Source organism: Periplaneta americana, chromosome 16 (genome assembly GCF_040183065.1).
Source record: "Periplaneta americana isolate PAMFEO1 chromosome 16, P.americana_PAMFEO1_priV1, whole genome shotgun sequence".
NCBI lineage: Eukaryota > Metazoa > Arthropoda > Insecta > Blattodea > Blattidae > Periplaneta > Periplaneta americana.
The window spans coordinates 87,273,203-87,298,833 of record NC_091132.1 but is presented as its reverse complement, the minus strand read 5'-3'; the positions used below and the strand labels follow the sequence as shown (position 1 = coordinate 87,298,833).

The window sequence follows — 25,631 nt, the reverse complement described above, 5'->3', positions numbered from 1 at the left end:
ATATTGTAATTTTGGTCCAGGGAAAATACTAGTCTTTCACAAAACACTCTTCTTTTTACGAGAATTCTCCATGGACCAAAAAATTAAATAACAATTGGTATAAAAATTATAATTTTACCATGCACCTCACTGGAGTTGTTCCGTTTCATTTTCTGCGTTATCCGAGTGATTTTACAGTGTTATGATATGGTGTTCCTGTACTTAGTTAATGAAATGAGCTTATACTCACGTTTGTGGGTGGCCTGTTGCTGTCATATTCATTGAAATCTTCCTGGAATTCAAGAGGTATCATTTCAACGAGTTCCACCACTTCTTTTGATGGACTCGGCGGTTTGGGTCCACCTGGAAATGGCTTGCCTATGTAAAGATAATGACTTCTTGCATGTAGTTTCATGCAACGCCATTGCTGTTTCACTTCCTGGAGACTTCTCTCCCTTTCATTCAGTTCACAGAATCTGAAAAGCAAAGAATAAAATCTGTATTTGCCATTTCCTCCATATTTTTTTCTGACGTAACATTAAAACTGATTTGAGGTTATGTCGGGCACTCCTATTTACAGTGGCTCTCACAATTGAGCGTACACCTCGTTTATTAGTACAAATATAAAAATATGTTAATGTAATTTAATTACATTAATAATAAACTTACAATTTACAAATTAAAATGCAATAGTTGCCCACATTTTTATATAGGACAGACAGGAAGATCCTTTCACACAAGATTCAACGAACATATTAAAGCTATAACCAAACCTTACATTACATCAAATTACGCAGATCACATTATCGACAATAATCATGACTACAATAATATAGAAACAGATATGGAAATTTTACACATCACACCAAAAAGTTCACAGTTAAATATCCTAGAACAATACGAAATATATAAGAATACAATAGCACACCCGCAATACATACTTAATACGCAACTACAGTTCAATACGCGCACATTGTTTGACGTCATAGTATACAGACAGCCAACCCCCACCATAGGAGCAACACACCCCCACCCCTACCATCGACAACTGCACATCGCAGAGCCAAAATCAGCAGTGGTTCAAGAGACACTGAAGACGACGACAAATAGCGTCGAAACGGGCCGTCTGTCGAAGGTAAATACCTTTTTAACAATTTTAACACTTTTAACGTGTGACAGAGTAAATTTTATGTTAATAAACTTAACATATAAATCCATATGTGTATTATGAACATAGGATAATTCATTTCTTTGTGTATGATGCTATATACAATATAAACAAAATTAAGAAACAAAAAGTATCACTTCAGCCAGTCACAAAATTCAGCGTACGCTCTTATCTGTTGCAGCACATTTTCATGTTCAGTATCCGATGGAACCTCCTTTCGCTTTTATCACAGCAGCCAGTCGTCTGGGCATGGATTGTGTACATTTTCTGGTCACTGAAGTATCCATCTGTAGCCACTTTTCTTATAGAACTCGTTTCAATTCTGACTTGCTGGTAACTTTGGGTTTCTGTATTTTTTCTCCAAATCCCACTACAGATTCTCAATGGTGTTTAAGTCCGGCGACTGTGGTGGGGTCTGGAGTGTTATATAACAACCACACCTGCAAAATGTGGGCGGAGTGCTTGGGGTCATTATCTTGCTGGAAATAATAGGACAGCCCAAGCCTAGTTTCACTGCACTTTCTTTCACGTTCTTTAGAATTGTTAAATAAGCATATTTGTCCATGATGGTATCAATAAACTGCAGATTACCCACGCATGCAGCAGACATAGAGCACCACAACATTATGAATCCTCCTTCATGTTTTACAATGGGTATAACATGTTTTTAATCTAGGGCTGTATTGGGTTTCTGCCACACACAAAACTGTCCATCTGACCCAAAGAGATTGAACTTAATTTCCTTGGTGATCATAACCGAATCTCAGAATTCAGGAGGACAGTTTATGTACTGTTTAGCAAATCTCAATCTCTTACGTTTGTTCACTCGCTTATATAGGCTTCTTTGTACATCTTCGTCCATTCAAACCTGCTTTTCGCAATGTTCTACGAATAGTCTCGCTGGAAACAGACTTTCCAATATCGGACGCTACTTTTGCAGCTTTGTCGTGGCTGTCTTCTAACTTGCAGCAAAATATTTCGTTCGTCTCTCTCAGAAAGGATTGGTTTTCGCTTTCTCCCTTCTTTATTTTCTACAGTACCCTCATATTTGAAATTATCCACAACTTTTTTGAATCGTAGAATGTGTTCTTTCTACAGTCTTTCTGATATTTCTCAAAGATTTACCTTCTAGAGCTAAGTTCACTATTAAATTTCGTTCTGCTATAGTCGTTTGTTTGCGTCCACTAATTTTTCCATCTGTACTATCACAGCACTCCCAGAGTAATGACAAGGCTGCAGTGACAGATCTGATTCGAGTCCCCTACCCTCACCATGAACGTAAAACGTAAACAAACATTACAGTGTACGCTCAATTCTGTATTTCTGTTTGTTGTACTCTGCGGAATTGAAATAGGTGTACACATCATATAAAGAGTTAGATTGCAATATTTTTTGGATACTGGAATAAAAAAAATGTAAAAGTGTACTGGTGTCTATTTCATTAAGTAAAATCCACCCATCTGTAATAATTACAGTACATTTTAACATAAAATATATGTACGCTCAATTGTGAGAGCCACTGTATAATCAAACCAAAGCATTCATGGCATTGTAAAATATAAACTCAGTATTTCCATGGCTTATTAATTTTATGCTTACCTATTATGTATTCTCTGCCACGCTTTATTTTTGTTGTTATTGGTGTTTGTGTCTGTCTGTTTAGACTCCAATACTCCTACTTCTTGTTTAATTAAATCTTTTAGCAATGCCTGAAAATGTATGAAGGAATACATAATTATATTTAAGAAGATTATTAATATTAATATACAAAATGACGTGTTAAACTATACTTACTTTTTCTATATTATTCCAATTTGGAGATCTTGTTTTCTTAATTTTTTCCTTTGTTTGATGTGTTTCGAGGTTAAATCCACTGCGATCTACCACGGAAATAGTCAATTCTGATGTAATCAGGAATCGAACGAGATTTAGTCGATAGGCGACGAAAAAGAGCTACAACGTAATAAAATGATGACGAAATTATGACGTATTCTACATAACACTGATATAGTAAAACCCCAGTTATACTGCCTTTATTGGCAAGAAAAGTATGCGTGGCTTATGCAAGTCTTGTTCTATGTATAACTGTACCATTGTTTAACACATAAATAAGCAACTTTTATTAGTAAGACATGAAATATTGTTAGTGTGATTTTTCTCACTGAACAATAAAAGCATATTGAACATAAATTATAAACTTCTGTTCTAACTAATTACTACGCAGCATATAACAAATTTACTGTGATATGACCGCATTTGACGATTGTTGCCATATGACATTTATTATTTTTTATCACTGTCTATAAATCTGCAATGCTTGGGAAAAGTGACAGAAGTCAGTTTTCACAAACCTTTTTTGATAATTTATTGACAACTTACGCTGGTTTATGTCGATTTGATTTTTTTTTCTGTATGAATTATTGTAATGGGAGGAATACCTATGTATTTTTTTCCAAGCGAACAGGTGTTCCGTAAGTTGTCAATAAATTATCAAAAAAGGTTTGTGGAAACTGACTTGTGTCACTTTTCCCGAGCACTACAGAAATAATGCATATTGAAATTATTTTAAATAATTACATAGGAACATTGTTTCATAATTTATATTTACATTCAATTACAAACATGTCATATTAGAGTTCAAAAATACAGAAATACTTGCCCTTGAAAAAGAGACTTTCTACTCGCAATCCATGTTGAAACAAATAGCTGTATTAACCCAGTATGCCCCAGAAAAATTTTTATTTTTAATGGGACTTTTTTTTGTTACAGATCAGCTTGGGGGAACATAAGAAACATAAAAATGGTTTTCATTTAACTTGACGTTGAGTTGTTTGGCAGTGAGAGCTTGTTGCCATATGGCAACACTGGGTTATACAGGGAAAGAAAAAAGTACTGAATTAAATATGATTCATTTTACACTGTTTATTATATTTTTTATGTAACTCGACAATTGTTTATGGAAATTTAATATATTTTATGTCACATTACAGACTGTAGTTAATGTAACAGAAAGTTGTATTGAATTATAACATCATAATTATAAACCATGAGAAGTATACTTTGCACATTATCTGTAACATAACTATGTCAAATGTAGATATTTATTCCTTAGTGTGATAAGTTTTGAAACACTTGAGGCACAGTCCTATGTCACATTTTGTGCACATTGTTCGACCAATATTGGTGCAGGTTTCACCAGCACATCGTCTTTTCTTATCAGTTGGTGCTGGTCAGTGGTTTAGACCATCATATCGCAAAGTCTCATAGGCAGTTCCTTCACATTTCCTTTTGCATGACTGTCCTGGTCCTGCTGGCTTTTCTCCGTAGTGATTGCAGTAATAAATTCCAATTTGCCGTCTAAATTGTAGTTGTGACATTGTAGGTTCAGCTACCCTTTGTAGTTGCCATGCATTCTGCATACAAACGTCAATGAGCCAGATGAAAATGCAACTCGATAATTTCTTTCCACTGTTTCCTACATGGTAGAGGTTTACATTTTGGTCCATGCGATCGACACCGCACATGTACTTCTTGTACCTCCCTACAACATTTGGTCGAGTAATACTGAGTTTCTTTCTTTGGTCTTTGGAGTACCATTGTAACTTTGAAACGGGGTTCTTTCCATATGATGTTGATGCAATAGTCACTACTGCATTATCCACCCATTTTGTTACATGTATGTCAATATCTACTTAGAAATGTCTTTAATGAACAGAACTAGACTCTTGCGGAAGTTTCTAAATAGTCTCAAATTACCAAGTTGTTATTTTTTTTTTCTCTCCTCTCTCTTCTTCTTTTTTTTTTCTCTTTTCTTTTTTTTTATTATCTTTATATATTACTTAATCATTTGTGTTTGTGTGCCATTTAGTAGGACTTTGCTAATCAACATTTTATGTCTTGTCACCCATATGTATTCTCCAATTAGTATATTAACTGAATAATACATCTCAAGTAAATTAATCGTTCAATTTGTCTCGGGCATTTTAGATCTTATAAATTGTGTGTTTGTGTGTGTGTGTATTCCCCTTATGTTATGTAACTGATTTTGATTATGTGTAATTTTCTACTTTATTTTATATATTATGTAACTGATCTTGTCTATTGCAATTTCCTACTACATTTTATGTAATTCCTAAGTTATTCTCTTTTGTGTTGCTTTGTAATCAAATTTTGTATCTCATGTATTTGTATTATTGAAACCTGGTTGAGTGGAAGAGAAGGCCTCATGGCCTTAACTCTGCCAGGCAAAATAAACGTACTACTACTACTACTACTACTACTACTACTACTACTACTACTACTACTACTACTACTATCTTTCATTTTGACAAACGTGATGCAGCCTCGAAGTTTCTTCTTTAGTTCAGGCTTTTGAGAAAGTGGGCAGCTTTTGGGAATTCTGTTTTCTCTCATAGTACTTGTTGCTGTGTATCCGCGAGATTTCAAATAAGCCAGCACAGGAAACCCTATGAATAAATTGTCAAAAAAGAAGGAAAATGGCAGTTGCTGAACTTCAGGATCAAAGTCATCAATCATATTCAGAAGTGGTGATGTACACTTGCCAAACATTTCTTCATATTCTTTATTGGATCGTGGATTTTTACCCTGGTAGATTTAATAATTTACCAGGTAGCCAGCTGGAGTGCAAAGTGACCAAACTTTGTATCCAAATTGTAGTGGCTTCCCTTTTATGGACTGTTTGCATCCATGACGACCAAAATATGCTATCATACTCTCATCATATTATGCAAGATACTGTTCAGGGTGGAAAAGTTTGAGCATGTTAGACTTCAGATGATCTGTCAAGGGTCGCAATTTCCACATATTATCTCCATCAGTTCCTCTTTTACAGCTACCTTCAAAGTGTAGAAATTGCAATATTTGTTGATACCGATTTCTGCACATTGAGCTTGATACCATTTCATTTCGCAGATCTTCATCTGTACTCCATAATGTTCGAACACGACTATGCTAATTGTATCCTGTCACAAGTAAGATGGCAATGAAAACTTTAAGTTCATTTACTGTTAAGTTTGGGTTTGGCTTACCAAGAAATATGGCATATTTTCCAGATTCGTCACATATGTGTTGTAAAAAACATCATCGAAGAACTTCTCAAATTGTTCGTGTGGTTTCAGTGCTTTACAGTCTTCATAATTAGCTGCTGGAAATATTGGTAACATTGGTGACGATTCATCGTTAACTCATACGAAATTTGTTTCTTTGTTAGAAGGTAGGAGAGCACATGATGACTTACTCGGTTTTACTTTTTGCAATCCTGTAGCAAGGCTAATTGATATAGAGGGTTCAGTATCAGAAACTTTCAAGAGATTTGTCTATATTTAAATCTGAGTTTTCTAAAATATTGGCCAAAATAATATCTTCTATTCCATTTTCATTGTCCACATTCTCGTCTGGATTTTCTACAATTTCCTCAATTGAATCAATACGCCAGCCACTTTGCATTAGAATTTCACAATTTGCCTTTAACTGCTCAGGACATACATTATCTGGTATACCACTTTCTTCCTCATCTGCATCATCTTCCCCACTCACAGCTCCATCCTCTAATGAAGGCGGTTGTATGTAGGTGGTCTCGGGTGTGTCATCATCTGATAAAATATCCTCCAAATAATCTAGGGCAAATTTTAGTGACAGAGGCCTAAAAAGTCGGTAAACAAAGAATAAAAAAATACTTAAAAATATAATAGTTTTCGAATTTTAACAAGCTTCTTGCAGCATAATAAAACTTATAATCTAATAATATTGGTGTAGTAGTCATTACAGAAATAGTTCATAATGAAATATACAGTATGACCGGTGTAGCCATATGGCAACATAAGAAAATAACTTTGAATATCTTCTGATATGCAGAACATACAAATCAGGTCTTTAGACCAAATGAGAGATATAACTATCTATTTTCATAATACATATACAAATATATTCACTTATGATAACAAGTGTAACGAAAATGTATATTTACCTTGACATGTATTCCTGATTATCACTTTCAGACATAATTCTATGCTTCAGTTTATTCACACTGTAATAACTTCCAAGTTATAACACCAACTGACACTAGATTTGGGAATAAGAAAGACATAGCAATGCACAGTAGAGGAAACCAATTATACTTGCCAACGAACCACACATAATTTGAAAAACAACAGCTATGTGTACTTATATTCAACGTTGCCATATGGCAATGCAGGGACAAATCGGGTTAAGAACCTTCACCGACCAAGTTACGGAAGTGGCAACATTTGAAACAAAACTACATTGATGAAAATGTATTGAAATAGAAGCTATGCGACAAAATTTACCTTCATATGTAACACACAAATATATAAATGCTATAAAGTTAATTGTTGCCATATGGTATCTATCGGTAAGAAAGGGTTAAATAAATACAAATCACTCAGGAGGTTGAATATTACACTGACCTTCTGGTTCAGCGAGCATGGCTGCATAGAGCAACTTTGAATGATTCACACATCACTCATAATACGTGAGTCACTGCTAACAGTAATATAGAAATACAGACATTTAATCTATGATATCCCGGTCGAGGTGGGTTCCTCCAAGTTGGTGACCGGGGGGGAGGGTGCAATGGTGGCTCTCGTGCTCTTCTTTTCGGCTATTATTCGTCTTATCACCAACCACCTCTTTTCGTTTTCACATCCCTTTCATCACTCTATTTCTCTCTGCTGGCCACCATTGCATGAGGAACGCTCACCACATCATCACAGCCATTTTAACCTCTCCATCCCCGCTGTTTTGTTCTTGCCACGTTCGCCTACATGACGGGATTTGTTAAGCATGCCTGGTGAGGCTACATTATTCTTCCTCTTCTAGTTCATTATATTCATTCTTAGATTAAGGTTCTTAGACTTATAACTCCCGTCTCACCAGCGGGGATCTTTCCTACTCCGTGGTTCTGTCCACGGTTTCGAACGCGACTTCCAACTTGTGCGGCCTGACAGGGCACCCAACAACGAAGCAATAGTGGACCCTTCATACTGCCCCTATATGCAAGTTCAGGTGCCGAGCCCAGACTAGAGGTCAAGCACACTTACGTAGAGTCCCAGTGAGGGCCTGGGGCGATTTAGACGTCCCGGTGACCGACTCTGCTCGCCGGGGCGGATATATCACTCCGACGTGTTACTGTTGACTTCTGGGTGTCGCAGTGTAATCAACCACAAGTCCCCTGAAGTTGCGTGCGGTCTCTGATTGATTGCTCCGGCTTTGGTGGGTGGGTCGGAGCTAGCCGAGTAGTCCGGTGGTTGTGTTCAGTGTAGAATGAGGAGCCACGGGCAGTTATTCCCGTGTTAGGGGCATAAAACTGCGACACGCCTCTGGTGTAAGACTTGCCATTAGGTGTCTAATATCCAGTTTGAAGGGTAACTTGCGTGAAGTGGGTTGCTTGGGATCGGGCTGTGGGGGGGGGGTCCTCATAGCCGGCACAGACCGACAAGAATTTTTAGGTGTCTTTTTCTTCCGTGCCCCCGGTGGCAGGCTGACGCCGACGGTTCCGTAAGGGGGACCAGTTCAAAATGTCCTCGCACTCTTCCCCTCCCTCAGAGAAAACTAATAAAAACAAGACATGAATAGATACGACTGGTGGGCATATGACAAATATTACATTGGAATTGGACCCTGAGAAAGTAACTGTCAGAGTGCCGCCTCCAAAGTTTATTAGTATCACCTTGGACGGAACAGAAAAGATAATGAAACACATCAGTCCATTTTACGTGAGACTCGCACTAGACGGACTCGTTGGAAAGGTCAAAAATGCAACTCGACTACGCAACGGTAGTCTGATCGAGACATCTCCAAAACAGAGTAAGACGCTGTTGAAAGCAAAGTTGCTGGGGTCATACCCCCATCAGAGTTGAACGTCACTCCTCGCTGAACACCACGCACGGAGTAGTGCATACGGATTCTCTGGACGGTATGTCTGATGAAGAGATCCAACTAGAACTGGCGGAGTAGTCTGTGTCCAAGGCTTACCGTTTATTACGTAAGCGGGACGGACAGACTGTTCCCCTGAGCACTGTCTTTTTAACCTTCGAAAAGCCTGTCCTACCATAATACATCCTAGTCGGATACGAGCGTGTCCCAGTTCGTGCGTATGTGCCGAACCCAATGCGATGCTTTAGGTGCCAACGATTCGGACATACGCAAAAACGGTTCACTAACAACATATGTGCAAAGTGCGGTGATGCTGACCATGGTGATCCCCATGTGCCGGCGCCGAGCACTGCGTGAATTGTTCTGGAAACTACGCCGCAAATTCTAAAAATTGCCCGAAGTATATGGTAGAGAAGGATATTAAGAGCTCCTAGTCCGGGAAAATATTACGTTTTTCGAGGCGCGTAAGCGTATTTTAGATCAACAGGAAAAGGCGACGGAAAAATCCTATGCAGCAGTATTGAAAAAAAGCAACAGAGGGAATTGACGCTTTCACACAAACGCCACCTCTTCCAAATATACATGGAAAGGGAATTGAGATCGTTACCCAGACGTATGTGGACGTTGCCACTCAGACTGCTGAGTCAGACGACTCGTGTGGCCTTGATATCAGGCCTTACGTTCCAAAAAAGATCACTGCCATGGCGACAGAAAAAGATTCAAGGCCTGGTAGATCGCCGCGACATCGCACTCCTTGTTCGGGTGACGGGTCGAGATCACGTTCTCAATCCCGTCCTCGATCAAGGTCACGGTCAGGTGTGCGACGATCTGCGAGTGTGTTACCACGGTCGAAGGCTAAGCAGTCGCAATCAAAGGTACCAAATCATAGAAAGGATAAGAAGGGAAGATCTCCTTTGAAGCCACCAACATGATTTAGCTCCTAGTTATGATTGATATGTACAGTGGAATGTGAACGGTGTACACAGCAGATACACAGAACTACATTAATTAATGTATCATGAGAACCCTGCTAGTTTATGTCTTCAGGAGACACACCTCCGGCCTGAAAACTCCCAGAGTATCTCGGGATACTACGTTCACCGGTACGATCACCTTGCCGGTATTCGTGCCAGCGGAGGTTGTGCCCTCGTCCGCCAAAGTATCTCTTCCTCTGTTATCACCATTAACAGTCCGCATCAGTGCATAGCCGCTCGATTCTCTTTACCTACCATACAGTTTTCAATAGTCTCTGTTTATATGCCCGCAGACACACCTTTCACAGTGCATGAAATTGAACATATTCTGTCGCAGGAACCTGCTCCATATCTGGTAGTGGGGGATTTCAGTGCATCCCACCACACTTGGGGCTCAAATTCCGATGACAGGAAATAAAATAGCAGAAGTTTGTACGCGTCTAAGGCCCGGTTGCAGAAACGCAAATCAAATCAGTCCTTGATCGCCCATCAGTTGATGTCTGATTTATTTGATTGTTCATTGCGTTGCACAAACGTAAATCTCCAATCAACTTGTCTCAATCTACTAATTGTTGATTTGAGAAAGAAAAACATTTGACAACATCGCTATTTAGCAACCACAGCCAATTTGATGCTCTTTAACTGTCGTGAAACGTATGCATCTAGTAGGCGGTGAATAGGAAAACAAGTGAATGCTTTACTGTTTTGTTGTTTTTGCAGAAGGGAAACAGTGGATTGTATTTGTATAGACTATGAAGCAAACAAAAAACGTAAGGGGGCCCAATTTTTCTGACAATGATAGCCCTCTTATTGAACATCATAGAGAGCTTTATGCATATCATTGAAAATAAGAAGACCGATAGTGTTTGGGTGAAGCAGAAAGAGGAGGCCTGGAAGAAAATTGCTTCAGAATTTAATGAAGCTACATATGGGGTCGCAAGAACACCTCAGCAATTAAAGATTGCATATGAAAACTACAAAAGGAGAACCAACAAACTGGCAGCTGACGATAAGGTAGGCCTAAGCTGTGACGTATAATTTTTACCTATTTCTAGATTTGTTAATGGACACTTACGTTTTGTGGCATTCCACAAATATTATTACGTCTCAAAAATATAGAGGAAGATTGAAATTCATAATTAATTTCTTCTAACCAGTTTCTTGACCTACATTCAATCTTTGTTTTTCCAGGCAGAGCTCTACAAAAGTGGTGGAGGAACATTTAAAAGGAAGCTAGATGCAGATGGTGAAAGACTGATATCCAGGCTGAATTCCCATTTTACACCTGCGAATAATCCTTGTGACAGTGATGGCCAGTACCAAGTTTTTCAAGTAACAGGACAGGATTGTAATATACTGGAGGTAAGAATATATTAGCTTAGTTTGACATAATTTGGGTAGGCCTAAAAAACGTAAAAAATATCCATCTACATGATCCATTATCATCCCATCACTCAGAATATAAAAATATCGATTGAGGTGATGAAATGGAAATATAATTGAAAGGAGTAGATGAACTTCATTTTGCCCTTAATTTATTTACAGTCTTATAACCCTGTTTTACAAGAAACCAGCTCACAGCAAACAACAATACATTAACAAAAAAAAAATTAAGCAAATTTTTCGGCTAAATAGTGTCATTCAGTTCAAACACAAATCAAATAACTTTCCAGTTTGTGCATTTATATTGTATACTTCATCTTATTTTACAGGATAGCCATGAAACTTTATTTGATGGAGCTGTGTCTATAGTGCACTCTGGTCGTTTGCATTCAACTTCTGGTCATTATGTCACTGGGGACAAATATGGAGATGAGGCCTCATCTATTCCGTCATCCCCGTCTCCTGCAAATCAACAAGATTCATTGTCAGCAGGTCGTCATCTGTCACCAGAAATTACACCAATAAGAGAAAATCCTGTCCCACTGACAGGAAGCAGGAGTGGAATAGTTAGGCCCAGATCAAGATCGCAAAGAAGCAGGCTGGAAGATTATACGTCCAGTAAAGCTGATTTTAATGAATTAAGGTGTCGACTTCTGATCGAAAAACATGAAATGGAAATGGAAATGGAAATTTTAAAAACTAATCTACAAGTGGCCCAAGTAGAGTTAGAGATTAAAAGGGCAATTCTAGCCAAAGAAAATAAATAAAAAAAGTTTGCATCAAAAATAAAAGAACTAATTAATTACGAGTATTTTGCACACCTTTCTGCCAGTGTTGTAAAGTGTGTATTTATTAGTGTAGTTCTGACTGTGTTCCCTCTATTTCTCCTTCCAATACGTGCTTCATCCTCATCATTTTGTGGGTAGAATCTTGCAATGAGATCTTCATCAGGAGGTGGGGGATTATTTTCTCCTCTCTCCAATAATAAATTGTGGATGGCAAAACATGCAACAATGCACTCTAGTGTTGTTGATCGTTGCCTTCCAAACTTGAAACGGAGACCCAAGATAAGCATGGAAACCTTTTTACCACGCCAAATGCTCGCTCTATATAGTTTTGAGTGTATATATGTGTTGAATTATACAACTCCTCTGCTTCTGTCATGGGGTTTTCTAGGGGAGTCAACAAGAAATTGGAACATGCATAGCCTCCATCATCCAAAAGAATTCCATTTCCCATCTCTCCGTTTACGAATTGAGCTCGTAACCTACTCATTAAAAATATTGTGCTGTCATGTGTAGAACCCTGCCAACGGGCTACAACATTCCAGAATTTCAATGATGGTGTACATATTGCCTGTACATTCACAGAAAAGAAACCTTTTCTATTGCGATAAAGTTCAGCGTCATTTCCACCGGGTGATTGGATGGGGATGCGGGTGCAATCTATACAACCTATGACTCTTGGAAATCCTGACATGGCTGAAAATTCTCTCTGGATTTCAAGTCGTTCCCTGTCTGAGGTTGGAGACTTTATGAAATCCTGCGATAGCAAAGCAAGTTCATATGTAACATCCCATACTACTCGGCAAATAGTTGATTTGTGGACCCCAACAAGATCACCCAAGACTGCTTGAAAAATTCCGACAGCATAAAATCGCAGTGTTATTAGAAGTTGGTTCATAGGAGTAAGTGGTAAGTTTATATTTGTCTGTCTGCATATATTTGTTTCAATTTTCGAAAGTAAAAAATCACACGAATCCTTACTTACCCTAAATCTCTGTTCAAATTCTCTCTCATTATACATAAAAAAAACAATTCTTGTCTGTCGCGGAAATGCCGTCTTCTTAATAATATTTCTTCATATTGTTCGAAAATGTCTTCATTAGAAGAATCCATAACTACGTCGAAAACAATATTATGACGCTGTAACTAATTGTTATATAAATTATAGTATGCACTATGAACAGAACAACATATACTTGATCAGTGATCAGTCACTTAACCAGCAAAAATCTGTTGATCAAATCTGACGGAAGACTGATCTCCGATCAAATACTGATTGTTCTTTCTGTAACAGAAATAGAACTGATGGCCAATCAAATCTTCTTGATCTCCAATCATATTTTGATCAGTGTTTCTGCAACTGGGCCTTAATCTTGTTACCCTAAATTCTCCTTGGCTTACGGTACATACTCTATGATAGATATCTCCATTTGCAGCCCAGTTTTGTCCACGCATTTCGAATGGTCTGTGATTCACGACCTATATGGTATTGACCACTACCCAATTCGAATGCGTATGTCGGCTGTACGTCCTGCGGAATCTCGATCTCCAAACTGAGTTATTAAAAAGGCGGACTAGGTCGGATTTTCGGAGTCCATATCATTTGATGATAACGGACATGAAAGTGTGGACTCCGTAGTAAAACATTTCTCAAATGTGGTCATAAATTCAGCAGAATTATCTATCCCCTGGCCGGTCGAGGTGGGTTCTGCCAAGTTGGTGACCGGGGGATGCAATGGTGGCTCTCGCGCTTTTCTTTTCGGATATTAGTCGGCTTATCACCATCCAGCCCTTTTCATTCTCTCATCTTTTTCATCGCTGTATTTTTCCTCGCAGGCCACCATTGCATGCGGAACGCCCACCATATCATCATTGCCATTTTCACCTCTCCATCCCCGGTGTTTGTTTTCCCACGACCGCCATAATGACGGGATTGATTTGTTAAGGTTGCCTTGCTAGGTTACATTCTTCCTCTTCTAGTTTTTATATACATTATTAGGTTAAGTATCTTAGGCTTACAACTCCCGTCTCACCAGCGGGGATCTTTCCTATCTCCGTGGTCGTGTCCCACGGTTTCGAGCGCGACTTCGAACTTGTGCGGCCCGACAGGGCGCCCAGCAACGAAGCAATAGTGGACCCTTCATACTGCCCCTATATGCAAGTTTAGGTGCCGAGCCCGGACCAGAGGTCAAGTACACTCACGTAGAGCCCCAATGGGGCCGGTCGAGGTGGGTTCCTCCAAGTTGGTGACCGGGGGGTGCAATGGTGGCCCTCGTGCTCTTCTTTTCGATCATTTTTCGTGTTATCACCAACCAAACCTTTTCGCTCTCTCGTCTTTTTGATCACTCTATTTCTCTCCGCCGGCCGCCATTGCATGCGGAACGCCCACCACATCATCACAGCCATATTCACCTCTCCATCCCCGCTGTTAGTTTGCCACGTCCGCCACCACGACGGGATTTGTTAATGCCTGGTGAGGCTACATTATTCTTCCTCTTCTAGTTCATTATATTCATTATTAGATTAAGGTTCTTAGGTTTATAACTCCCGTCTCACCAGCGGGGATCTTTACTATCTCCGTGGTCCTGTCCCACGGTTTCGAGCGCGACTTCCAACTTGTGTGGCCCGACAGGGCGCCCAGCAACGAAGCAATAGTGGACCCTTCATACTGCCCCTATATGCAAGTTTAGGTGCCGACCCCGGACCAGAGGTCAAGTACACTCACGTAGAGCCCCCCCAGGGGGCCCGGGGCGATTTAGGCGTCCCGGTGACCGACTCCGCTCGCCGGGACGGATATGTCGCTCCGACGTGTTACCGCTGACTGATGGGTGTCGCAGTGTAATCAACCACAAGTCCCCTGAAGCTGCGTACGCTCTCGGATTGCTCCGGCTTTGGGAGGGTAGGTCGGAGTTAGCCGCAGTAGTCTGGCGGTTGTGTTCAGTGTAGAGTGGGGAACCACGGGCGGTTATTCCCGTCGTAGGGGCATAAAACTGCGACACGCCTCTGGTGCAGAACTTGCCGTTAGGTATGTAATGACCAGTTTGCAGGGTAACTTGCGTGAAGTGGGTTGCTTGGGATCGGGCTGTGGGGGGGTCCCCACGGCCGGCACAGACCGCGAAGAATATCTTGGTGTCTTTTTCTTTCGCCCCCCCCGGTGGCAGGCTGACGCCGACGGTTCCTAAGGGTGTCCAGTTCAAAATGTCCTCGCGCTCTCCTCCTCCCTCTTCATTACCGAAGAAACAAAAAGTTCAATTGAATGACGACATGGATTTGGACCCGGATAAAATTACAGTGAAAATGCCGCCTCCGAGATTTGTGAGTCTAACTATTGACGGGAATGAAAAGACGATGAAAAATATCAGTCCCTTCTATATTAAACGCGCTCTCGACGCAATGATTGGTAAGGTTAGAAATGCTACTCGCCTTCGAAATGGAAGTCTTCTGGTTGAAACTTTAAGTCCTAAGCAAAGTGAGACCCTTCTGAAAGCGAAGTTACTTGGTTCTTATCCCATTAAAGTTGAGCGTCACTCTTCTCTCAACACCACGAGAGGAGTGATTACTACGAGCTCTTTAGAAGGTCTGTCCGATGAAGAAATCCAACTGGAGCTGGCGGAGCAGTCTGTTTCCAAGGCCTACCGTCTTTTAGGTAAGCGGGATGGACAGACTGTTCCACTTCGGACCATATTCTTGACCTTTGAAGTCCCATCTCTCCCGGAGTTCATTCTCATAGGCTACGAGCGTGTCCCTGTCCGTGCATATGTACCGAATCCTATGCGGTGCTTCCGGTGCCAGCGATTCGGTCATACACAACAGAGATGTACAAATAACATCGTGTGTGCAAAGTGCGGTGAGGGCGATAATGGGGATTCCCCGTGTCCTCACAGTGTGCACTGTGTAAATTGCAATGGGGACCACGCTTCTAGTTCTAAAGAATGTCCGAGATACATAGAAGAGAAGGATATCCAAGAACTTCGTGTCAGAGATAACATAACATTTTTCGAAGCACGTAAGCGGTATTATGACGACCAGAAGAAAAAGTCGACCACAACATATGCGTCAGTAGTCCATAAAGGTCTTAAGGGATGTGATGCCTCCACGCAAACGCCACCTCTGGACGACACCCGTCAGAGAGTAGAGATATCTACTCAAACTTATGTCGATGCTGCCACTCAAACAGCAGAGCCTGATGATGATAGCTGTGGGCTTACTATCAGACCATACAGTCCAAAGACCAGTGTACCGACGACAAAATCTACCGGTTCCACGGCGGAGAGAAAACCACGTCGTCGAAGTCCCCGATCAGACGAGACGCCCCGCTTTCGCTCCAGGTCGGGAGAACGAAGGTCAGAAAGTGAATCCCCACAGCAGCGAAATAAGCAGTCGAGACAATGCAGCTCTGGTGATAAGAAAAAGAGAAAATCTCCCGTGAAACCACCATGATCTAAAAATTGTTGATGCGTAACGACATAATTCAGTGGAATGTGAACGAAGTTCGCAGCCGATATGCAGAATTACAGCAGCTAATCTATGATGAAGAACCCGCTATTCTATGTCTCCAAGAGACACACCTTCGGCCTGAACATTCCCTATCCATTCGTGGTTACAGGGTTCACCGGCACGATCACCTGGCTGGAGTCAGGGCCAATGGAGGATGTGCTATCTTAGTGAAAAATAGTATCATGTCCTCTGCAATTAACATTCAAAGCACCATTCAGAATATAGTAATCCGAATACACCTGCCTACCATAGAATTTACAATAGCTTGCGTATATCTACCACCCGACTTCGAATTAACGATACGTGAATTACAGTTTTTAGTAGATCAGCTCCCTGCCCCATTTCTCTTGGTGGGAGATTTTAATGCCTCCCATCACCGCTGGGGTTCGATGAATGACAATGACAGAGGGCATGTAATAGTGGAGATTTGTACTTGTCTTAATCTCATTACTCTTAATACAGGAGCAGCCACACATCTTTCTCTCGCCGACGGCACCTACTCCATGATAGATCTGTCCATTTGTAGCCCAGTTCTGTCGGCGCACATGGAGTGGTCAGTCATGGATGATCTCCATGGAAGTGACCATTTTCCTATCCGACTTCGTCTCTCTGTATCATGTCCCACGGAGTCGCGCTGGCCTAACTGGGTTATAAAAAAGGCGGATTGGACTGGATTTGCCGAGTCCCTTTCGTTTAATGACAATGAAAATGACGATGTCGACTTAATCATAGAGCACTTCTGTACAAATATCATACGGGCAGCAGAACTACATGTACCTCGTTCCTCATCAACACCAAGACGTGTCCCTGTACCTTGGTGGACAGAGGGGTGTAGAGACGCTATCCTGGCCCGTAAACGAGCTCTACGACTCTTTCAAAGGCATCCAACGGAAGAGAACTTCATCCAATTCAAACGCTTCCGTGCCAAAGCTCGCCGCACCATTTGCGAAGCTAAGAAGGTGTCCTGGACGAAATATGTCTCTTCACTGACAAAGAATGTCCCAGCCACAACCGTATGGGCAAAAGTCCGTAGGATAATGGGAAGACGTAATTCTGCTATTCCGGGTCTAGTACATAATGGCAATATGATAACCAATCATTTGGATATGGCTGAGCTCCTTGTTACATCATTCACGAATATCAGTAGCTCAGTCCATTATGAACCTAGATAAAGAGGCTGCAGAACGAAATGACATCTCGTTTATATCTGATAACACAGAAAACTATAATACTCCGTTCACGTTACAGGAATTACAGTCAGCACTAGACAAATCCCCTGACACATCTCCTGGCCCAGATAATATTCATAATCAAATGCTCCGAAATTTACCACCAGCTGGGAAGATATATCTTCTCTCTTTATATAATAGAATCTGGACAGAAAAATCCTTTCCATCTCAATGGCATAAAGCCATTGTAGTTCCTGTGCAGAAACCAGGAAAGGACCCATCCCTACCTAATAGTTACAGGCCTATCTGTCTCACCAGCTGCGTGTGTAAAGTTATGGAGAGAATGGTTAGTAATCGCCTAATGTGGTTCCTGGAATCAGAAAACCTCTTGTCTAAGATCCAGTGTGGTTTTCGTAAGCGCCGATCAACCGCAGATCACCTTCTTCGGCTGGAAGGAGCCATTAGAGACGCCTTCCTCAAGAATTAGCACTTGGTAGCAATCTTCTTTGATCTTGAGAAAGCTTACGACACAACATGGCGTTATGGGATCCTACGCACTATCCACAACTGGGGTCTAAGGGGAAGTCTTCCTACTTTTCTGGCCAATTTTTTGGCAGAGAGGTATTTCCGTGTACGAATAGGTACCACACTTTCCAGTGAACATTTACAGGAAAATGTCGTTCCGCAGGGGTCTGTACTGAGTGTTCTTTTGTTCTCCATTGCGATTAATGGTATAGCTGCTAACATAAGTCCTCACGTAACACCTCTTCTTTATGTTGACGACTTTAGTTTGTATTACAGCTCACGATATCTCCCATCCATTGGGAGATAACTGCAGCTAGCCATCAACACTTTGTCTGAATGGGCTATATGCAATGGGTTCAAATTCTCTACTGCAAAGACGCAATGCATCCACTTTGTTAACTCCCGTGGACTTCACCCACACCCGGAGTTACGTCTCAACGGAGTAGAGTTACACTATACAGACACTGCAAAATTTCCTGGCTTAATATTTGACTCTAAATTAAGTTGGGAGGCACACATACGGGATTTAAGGCGGCGCTGTGAAAAATCTTTGAATATCTTACGCATTCTGTCAGGGGTACATTGGGGTGCAGACCGCAAAACTCTTTTACGTATCTATCGTGCTGTTGTGCGCTCAAAATTGGATTATGGTAGTTTTATTTATGGCTCGGCAAATAAGTCGAAATTGAAAATGTTAGATCCCATCCATCATCAGGGTCTAAGGCTTGCAACAGGGGCTTTCCGAACGAGTCGGATAGAGAGCCTCTACTGCGAGTCTGGGGAACCATCACTGTATCAGAGACGTAATATGTTGTTGTGTTCCTATAGGGTAAAGCTCCGAGCCCATCCTGAGCACAACACATACAAACATTTTCATTGGGAAGAAAAATGGTCTGCACAAGCGGGTAACAAACTACGACCAATTAAAAATACAGTTAGAGAATGGGATTCGTCATCAAGAGCGTCACGGCGAGATGAAGTTATACTTACTCGCTTGAGGATTGGTCCCTGTCGTTTGACACATGGCCACCTATTGTCTGGCGAACCTCCACCGGAATGTGACACTTGTCATGCCCTTCTTACGGTGGAACATTTTTTACTCCACTGTCGCAAATATGATTTGCCTCGACGCCAGTATGCAATACGTCCAACGTTACGTGACGCTCTTGGCAATGATTTTAATTGCATCAACGCAGTGTTGAGATATTTACGTAACACGGAACTCGACAAGGTGATCTAAGTTTTAATGTCCTTTTAGCCCATTGTTATTTCTTCTCCAGACCTTTTACATCTGGAGATTATTTTAGTTACATTTCCTTTAATACACCTTATTACTCGGACCTTATACATCCGATTTTTAATGATTGTTGTTATAAAACATTGCCACATATTTCTTGTAGCAGTGTTTGTTTTATATTTTATGATTGTCTCACATTATCTTGGGACTACTACGTGTTCGTTTTAATGTTATTTTGTGTCAGGAGTCACTTTGTCCATCCAATATTAGTGTGTTTTAATGTGTCAGTTTTTAGTCAGTGTGAATTTTAGTTATACAATAATGTAATTTCACCACACAAATAGAAAAACAATAGGCATGGGTGCAAATAGCCATTGATGCTGACGCGCCCTTCAAATTTCACTATCCATCCGTCTTGGGACTACTACGTGTTCGTTTTAATGTTATTTTATATCAGGAGTCACCTTGTCCGTCCAATATTAGTGTGTTTTAATGTGTCAAAGTTTTTAGTCAGTGTGAATCTTAGTTATACAATAATGTAATTTCACCACACAAAAAGAAAAACAATAGGCATGGGTGCAAATAGCCATTGATGCTGACGCGCCCTTCAAATTTCACTGCCTACCTACCCAATGGGGCCCGGGGCGATTTAAACGTCCCGGAGACCAACTCTGCTCGCCGGGGCGAATATATCGCCCCGACGTGTTACCGCTGACTTATGGGTGTCGCAGTGTAATCAACCACAAGTCCCCTGAAGCTTTGCGTGCGATCTCGGATTGCTCCGGCTTTGGGAGGGTAGGTCAGAGTTAGCCGAGTGGTCTGGCACTTGCATTCAGTGTAGAGTGGGGAGCCACGGGCGGTTATTCCCGTGGTAGGGGCATAAAACTGCGACACGCCTCTGGTGTAAGACTTGCCATTAGGGGTGTAATGACCAGTTTGAAGGGTAACTTGCGTGAAGTGGGTTGCTTGGGATCGGGCTTTGGGGGGTCCCGACGGCCGGCACAGACCAAGAAGAATTTTAGGTGACTTTTTCTTCCGCCCCCCCGGGTGCAGGCTGACGCCGACGGTTATGTAGGGGGGGCCAGTTCAAAATGTCATCGCGCTCTTTTTCCCCTCCATTAGAGAAACAACCCAAAAAAACAGAAGATAGGAAAATACAATGCGACTGGTGGTCATAAGCCGAACAATGCAATGGATTTGGACTCTGAGAGAGTAACAGTTAAAGTGCCGCCTCCGAAGTTTATCAGTATCACCTTGGAGGGAACGGAAAAAACCATGAAAAATATTAGTCCATTCTACGTGAGAAGTGCGCTCGATGGACTCGTTGGCAAGGTCAGAAATGCAACTCGGCTCCGTAACGGTAGTCTCCTCGTTGAGACTGCATCTGCAAAAGAGAGTGAGACGCTGTTGAAAGCAAAGTTGCTGGGGTCATACCCCATCAGAGTCGAACGTCACTCCTCGCTCAACACCACGCGAGGAGTTGTGCATATAGATTCTATAGATGGTCTATCAGATGAAGAGATCCAACTAGAGCTGGCGGAACAGTCCGTGTCCAAGGAAGCGGGACGGACGGACTGAACCCCTAAGCACAGTCTTTCTGACCTTTGAGATGTCTCTTTTGCCAGAACATATCTTTGTCGGCTACGAGCGTGTCCCTGTGCGTGCGTATGTGCCGAACCCAATGCGGTGCTTTAGGTGCCAACGGTTCGGACATACGCAAAAACGTTGCACAAACAATATCATCTGTGCAAAGTGCGGCGGTGCTGACCATGGGGATTCCCCATGTACCGGCGCCGAGCACTGTGTGAACTGTTCTGGAGACCACGCTTCTAATTCTAAAAACTGCCCAAAATATGTGCTGGAAAAGACGATTCAAGAGCTTCGAGTCCGGGAAAATATTAGCTTTTTTGAGGCACGTAAGCGTATTTTAGATAAAGAAAAGAAGGCAACTGAAAAGTCATATGCCTCTGTACTGCAGAGAGCAACAGAGGGAATCACTGCCACCACACAAACGCCACCTCTTACAAACATACCTGGGAAGCGAATTGAGATCGCAATCCACACATATGTAGACGCCGCTACTCAGTCTGCTGAGTCAGACGACACTTGTGGACTTGAAAGCAGGCTTTACGTCCCTAAGAAAATTATTGCTATGAGAGCAAAAAAGGATTGTAGGCCTAGTAGAACACCAGAACGTCGCACTCCTAGTTCGGGTGGCAGGTCGAGATCACGTTCTCGATCACTTTCTCGATCAAGATCGCGATCAGGAGTGCGACGAATTGCAAGTGAGTCGCCAGAGTCGAAGACAAAGCAGTCGCAGGCAAAAGCATCTTCCCATAGAAAGGAAAAGAAGAGAAGCTCCTCTGTTAAGCCACCAACATGATATAGCTTCTCTAGATGACTGATATAGTACAGTGGAATGTGAACGGTGTACGCAGCAGATATACAGAACTACAGCAATTGATCTATCATGAAAACTGCTATTTTATGTCTCCAGGAGACACACCTTCGGCCCGAAAACTCCCTAAGTATCTCGGGATACTACGTTCACCGGTACGATCACCTTGCCGGTATTCGTGCCAACGGAGGTTGTGCCCTGCTATTCCGCCAAAGTATATTTTCTTCTGTTATCAACATCAACAGCCCACATCAATGCATAGCCGCTCGAGTCACTCTACCTTCCATCCAGTTCTCAATAGTCTCTGTATATATACCCCCAGACACACATTTCACAGTGCATGATATTGAAGACATTTTCTCGCAGGTACCTGCTCCATATCTGGTAGTGGGGGATTTCAATGCATCCCCCCCACTCATGGGGCTCAAATTCCGATGATGACAGAGGAAATAAAATAGAGGTATATACCCGTCTAAATCTTGTTACCCTGAATTCAGGGGAAGCAACACATCTCTCCTTAGCTTACGGTAGTTACTCCATGATAGATGTCTCCATTTGTAGCCCAGTTTTGTCCACGCATTTCGAATGGTCTGTGATTCACGACCTACATGGTAGTGACCACTATCCCATTCGAATGCGTATGTCCGCTTTACGTCCTGTGGAATCTCGATCTCCAAACTGGGTTCTTAAAAAGGCGGACTGGGTCGGATTTTCGGAGTCCATATCATTCGATGATAACGGATATGAAAGTGTGGACTACGTAGTAGACCATTTCTCAAATGTGGTTATAAAGTCAGCGGAATTATCTATCCCCCGGTCGTCCTGCAGGCCAAAACGCTTCTCTGTCCCCTGGTGGACGGATGCCTGCAGAGATGCAATCCGTGACCGCAAACGTGCTTTACGCCAATTTGAGCGCCATCCGACCCAAGAATATTTTGTCCAGTTTAAACGTCTTCCAGCCAAAGCTCGTCGCATTGTGTGCGATGCTAAGAAGACGTCCTGGACAAACTACGTGAGTTCATTCAAACACAACGTCCCAGGTAACACCATATGGGACAAAGTCCGTCGAATAATGGGGAAACGTAGTTCTGTAATTCCGGGCTTTTTAAACAATGGAGTAACGACCACCAGTCCAATAGACGTTGCTGAAATATTAGCTGCCACATTTTCACAAATAAGCAGCTCAATTAATTATGACCCGGAATTTCTGAAAATCAAAGATACTGCAGAAAAACGAAACCTAAGTTTTCAATCTGACAACACTGAAGACTACAATGCACCGTTCACATCCGAGGAGCTGGAGGCGGCACTAGACACATCCCCTGACACCTCCCCTGGCCCTGATAACTTCTATAACCGCATGCTTCGTCATTTTCCATCAGCTGGAAAATCCTTTCTTCTATGTACAATAGAATCTTGACTGACGGTGTATTTCCATCTGCTTGGCGTGCTGCCATTGTAATTGCAGTCCAGAAGCCGGGAAAGGACCCTTCTTTACCTGGCAATTACAGGCCAATCTGTCTCACCAGCTGTGTATGCAAGGTTATGGAGAAGATGATAAGCAAACCCCTGATGTGGGTACTCGAATCGGGAAACCGATTATCTAATATCCAATGTGGTTTTCGTAAGGGCAGATCCGCCGCAGACCATCTTGTTCGGCTGGAGACCGCCATTAGAGATGCTTTCCTCAAGAAGGAACATCTTGTGGCGGTCTTCTTTGATCTAGAAAAGGCTTACGATACAATGTGGCGTTATTGAATTCTGCAAACCCTGCATGACTGGGGACTTCGTGGCAGTCTGCCAACGTTTATTGCGAAGTTTATGGCAGAGCGTTATTTCCGAGTTCGAGTAGGCACCACACTTTCTAACGAACATCTTCAAGAAAATGGCGTTCCGCAGAGGTTTGTATTAAGTGTTCTTCTTGTCTGCATTGCGATCAATTGCATTGCCCACTGTGTTGGTAACCGAGTATCTACTCTCTTGTACGTTGATGACTTCAGTCTATATTACAGTTCCCGATACCTCCCATGTATTGGTCGACAGTTGCATCTGGTCATCAATGTGCTATCGGAGTGGACTTTTCGCAATGACTTTAAATTCTGCACTCAAAGGCGCAGTGTGTCCACTTCTCCAACCATCGTGGACTCCATCCACATCCTGAACTGCGTCTTAATGGAGTGGAGTTGCAATATACAGACACTGCGAGGTTTTTGGGCCTTATCTTTGATTATAAATTAAAGTGGCAGGCGCATATCCGTGATTTGAGAAGGCGTTGTGAAAAATCTTTAAACATTTTACGCCTCTTGTCAGGGGTTCGCTGGGCTGCAGTCCGCATAATGCTTTTACGTCTATATCGTGCTCTTATCCATTCAAAGCTGGATTATGGCTGTTTTATCTATGGCTCAGCAAATAAATCTAAGCTACGTTTCTTAGACCATATCCATCGCTAATGGTGCCTTCCGAACGAGTCGGATAGCGAGCCTGTATTGTGAAGCGGGGGAACAATCACTGTATCGGCGACGTAATGTGCTGTTGTGTTCATATGCGGTTAAAATCCGCTCGCTGCCTGAGCACAATTCTTTCGACTCTTTCCATCATTCGTCTCTTTACGGCCGATACAGTGAAAATCCACGGAGACCTCGTCCAGCAGGTGTGCGATTCCGTGAACTGCTCTCAGAGCTCGACGTCCATCTACCATCCTATCGTACACTAGAATACACCACGACCCCACCGTGGATTATGCGACGCCTCAATATTAGATGTAAGCCTGAGCCAAAGTTTTAAAAATTTTACACCAGCTATTGTTTATAGACTTCGTTGTAGTGAACTTTTATCATGTTTTCCAAATTATTCTTTAGTTTTTACTGACGGATCCCGAGTTAATGATTGTGTTGGTTGCTCCTTCGTTGCAAATGGGCAGATATTTAAATACAAACTGAGCGAATATACCAGTGATTTTACTGCAGAATTATATGCCTTTTACAGAGTTTTATTGTTTTTAATTCGAGAACCTCGGGGTAGATATCTGCTCAGACTCTTTGAGTGCCAGCCAGTGTTTGCAGTCTCTCTATTCAGAAAATGCTCTTGTGTTAAGAACTCAGCAGCTGTTCTACACACTGCTAAGCTCTGATTGCCAGATTGGATTAGTGTGGATTCCTGGCCATGTCGGAATTCGTGGGAATGAGGCCGCAGATGCTGCAGCCAAAGATGGTGCTACGAATGGCACTCTGGTATATTGGCGCGAGAGGTGGCAAGACTTACAAAATTATATGAAATATAGACTATGGTGGCAATGGGAAGGAGAATGGTCTGCACAAGAGGAAAACAAATTACGAAGGGTAAAGAATACTGTTCGAGATTAGGATTTGTCCACAAGAGCGTCACGACACGAAGAAGTTTTACTCACCCGGTTGAGGATTGGCCACTGTCATCTGACACATGGCCATCTGCTACGTGGCGAGCTTCAGCCGGAGTGTGATCTATGCCATGTTCCACTTACGGTGGAACATTTTTTATTGCATTGTAGAAAGTATGACCGTGTCCGTGGGCAATATGGAATTCGGCCGACTCTTCGTGACGGGTTTGGAAATGATTTTAATTGT

General features: G+C 42.0%; 1 protein-coding gene across 7 annotated transcripts in view; it reads left to right on the top strand.

Annotated features, from left to right (window-relative positions):
* The window catches only part of LOC138716553 (myb/SANT-like DNA-binding domain-containing protein 3), a 334,664-nt gene that overhangs the window by 46,183 nt on the left and 262,850 nt on the right, over positions 1–25,631 (top strand). For 2 of the 7 annotated variants that reach the window (XM_069849720.1, XM_069849718.1), the window contains exons 5-7: positions 3,917–11,049; positions 11,227–11,397; positions 11,748–14,546. The exons of 4 other annotated variants lie outside the window; for them this stretch is intronic. In XM_069849720.1, coding sequence (XP_069705821.1) covers positions 10,831–11,049; positions 11,227–11,397; positions 11,748–12,185 — 828 coding nt within the window. In that variant the 5' untranslated portion in view covers positions 3,917–10,830 and the 3' untranslated portion in view covers positions 12,186–14,546. Of the gene's footprint in view, positions 1–3,916; positions 11,050–11,226; positions 11,398–11,747; positions 14,547–25,631 lie in introns of those variants that run through there. One more of the 7 variants, XM_069812486.1, reaches the window with a different exon arrangement.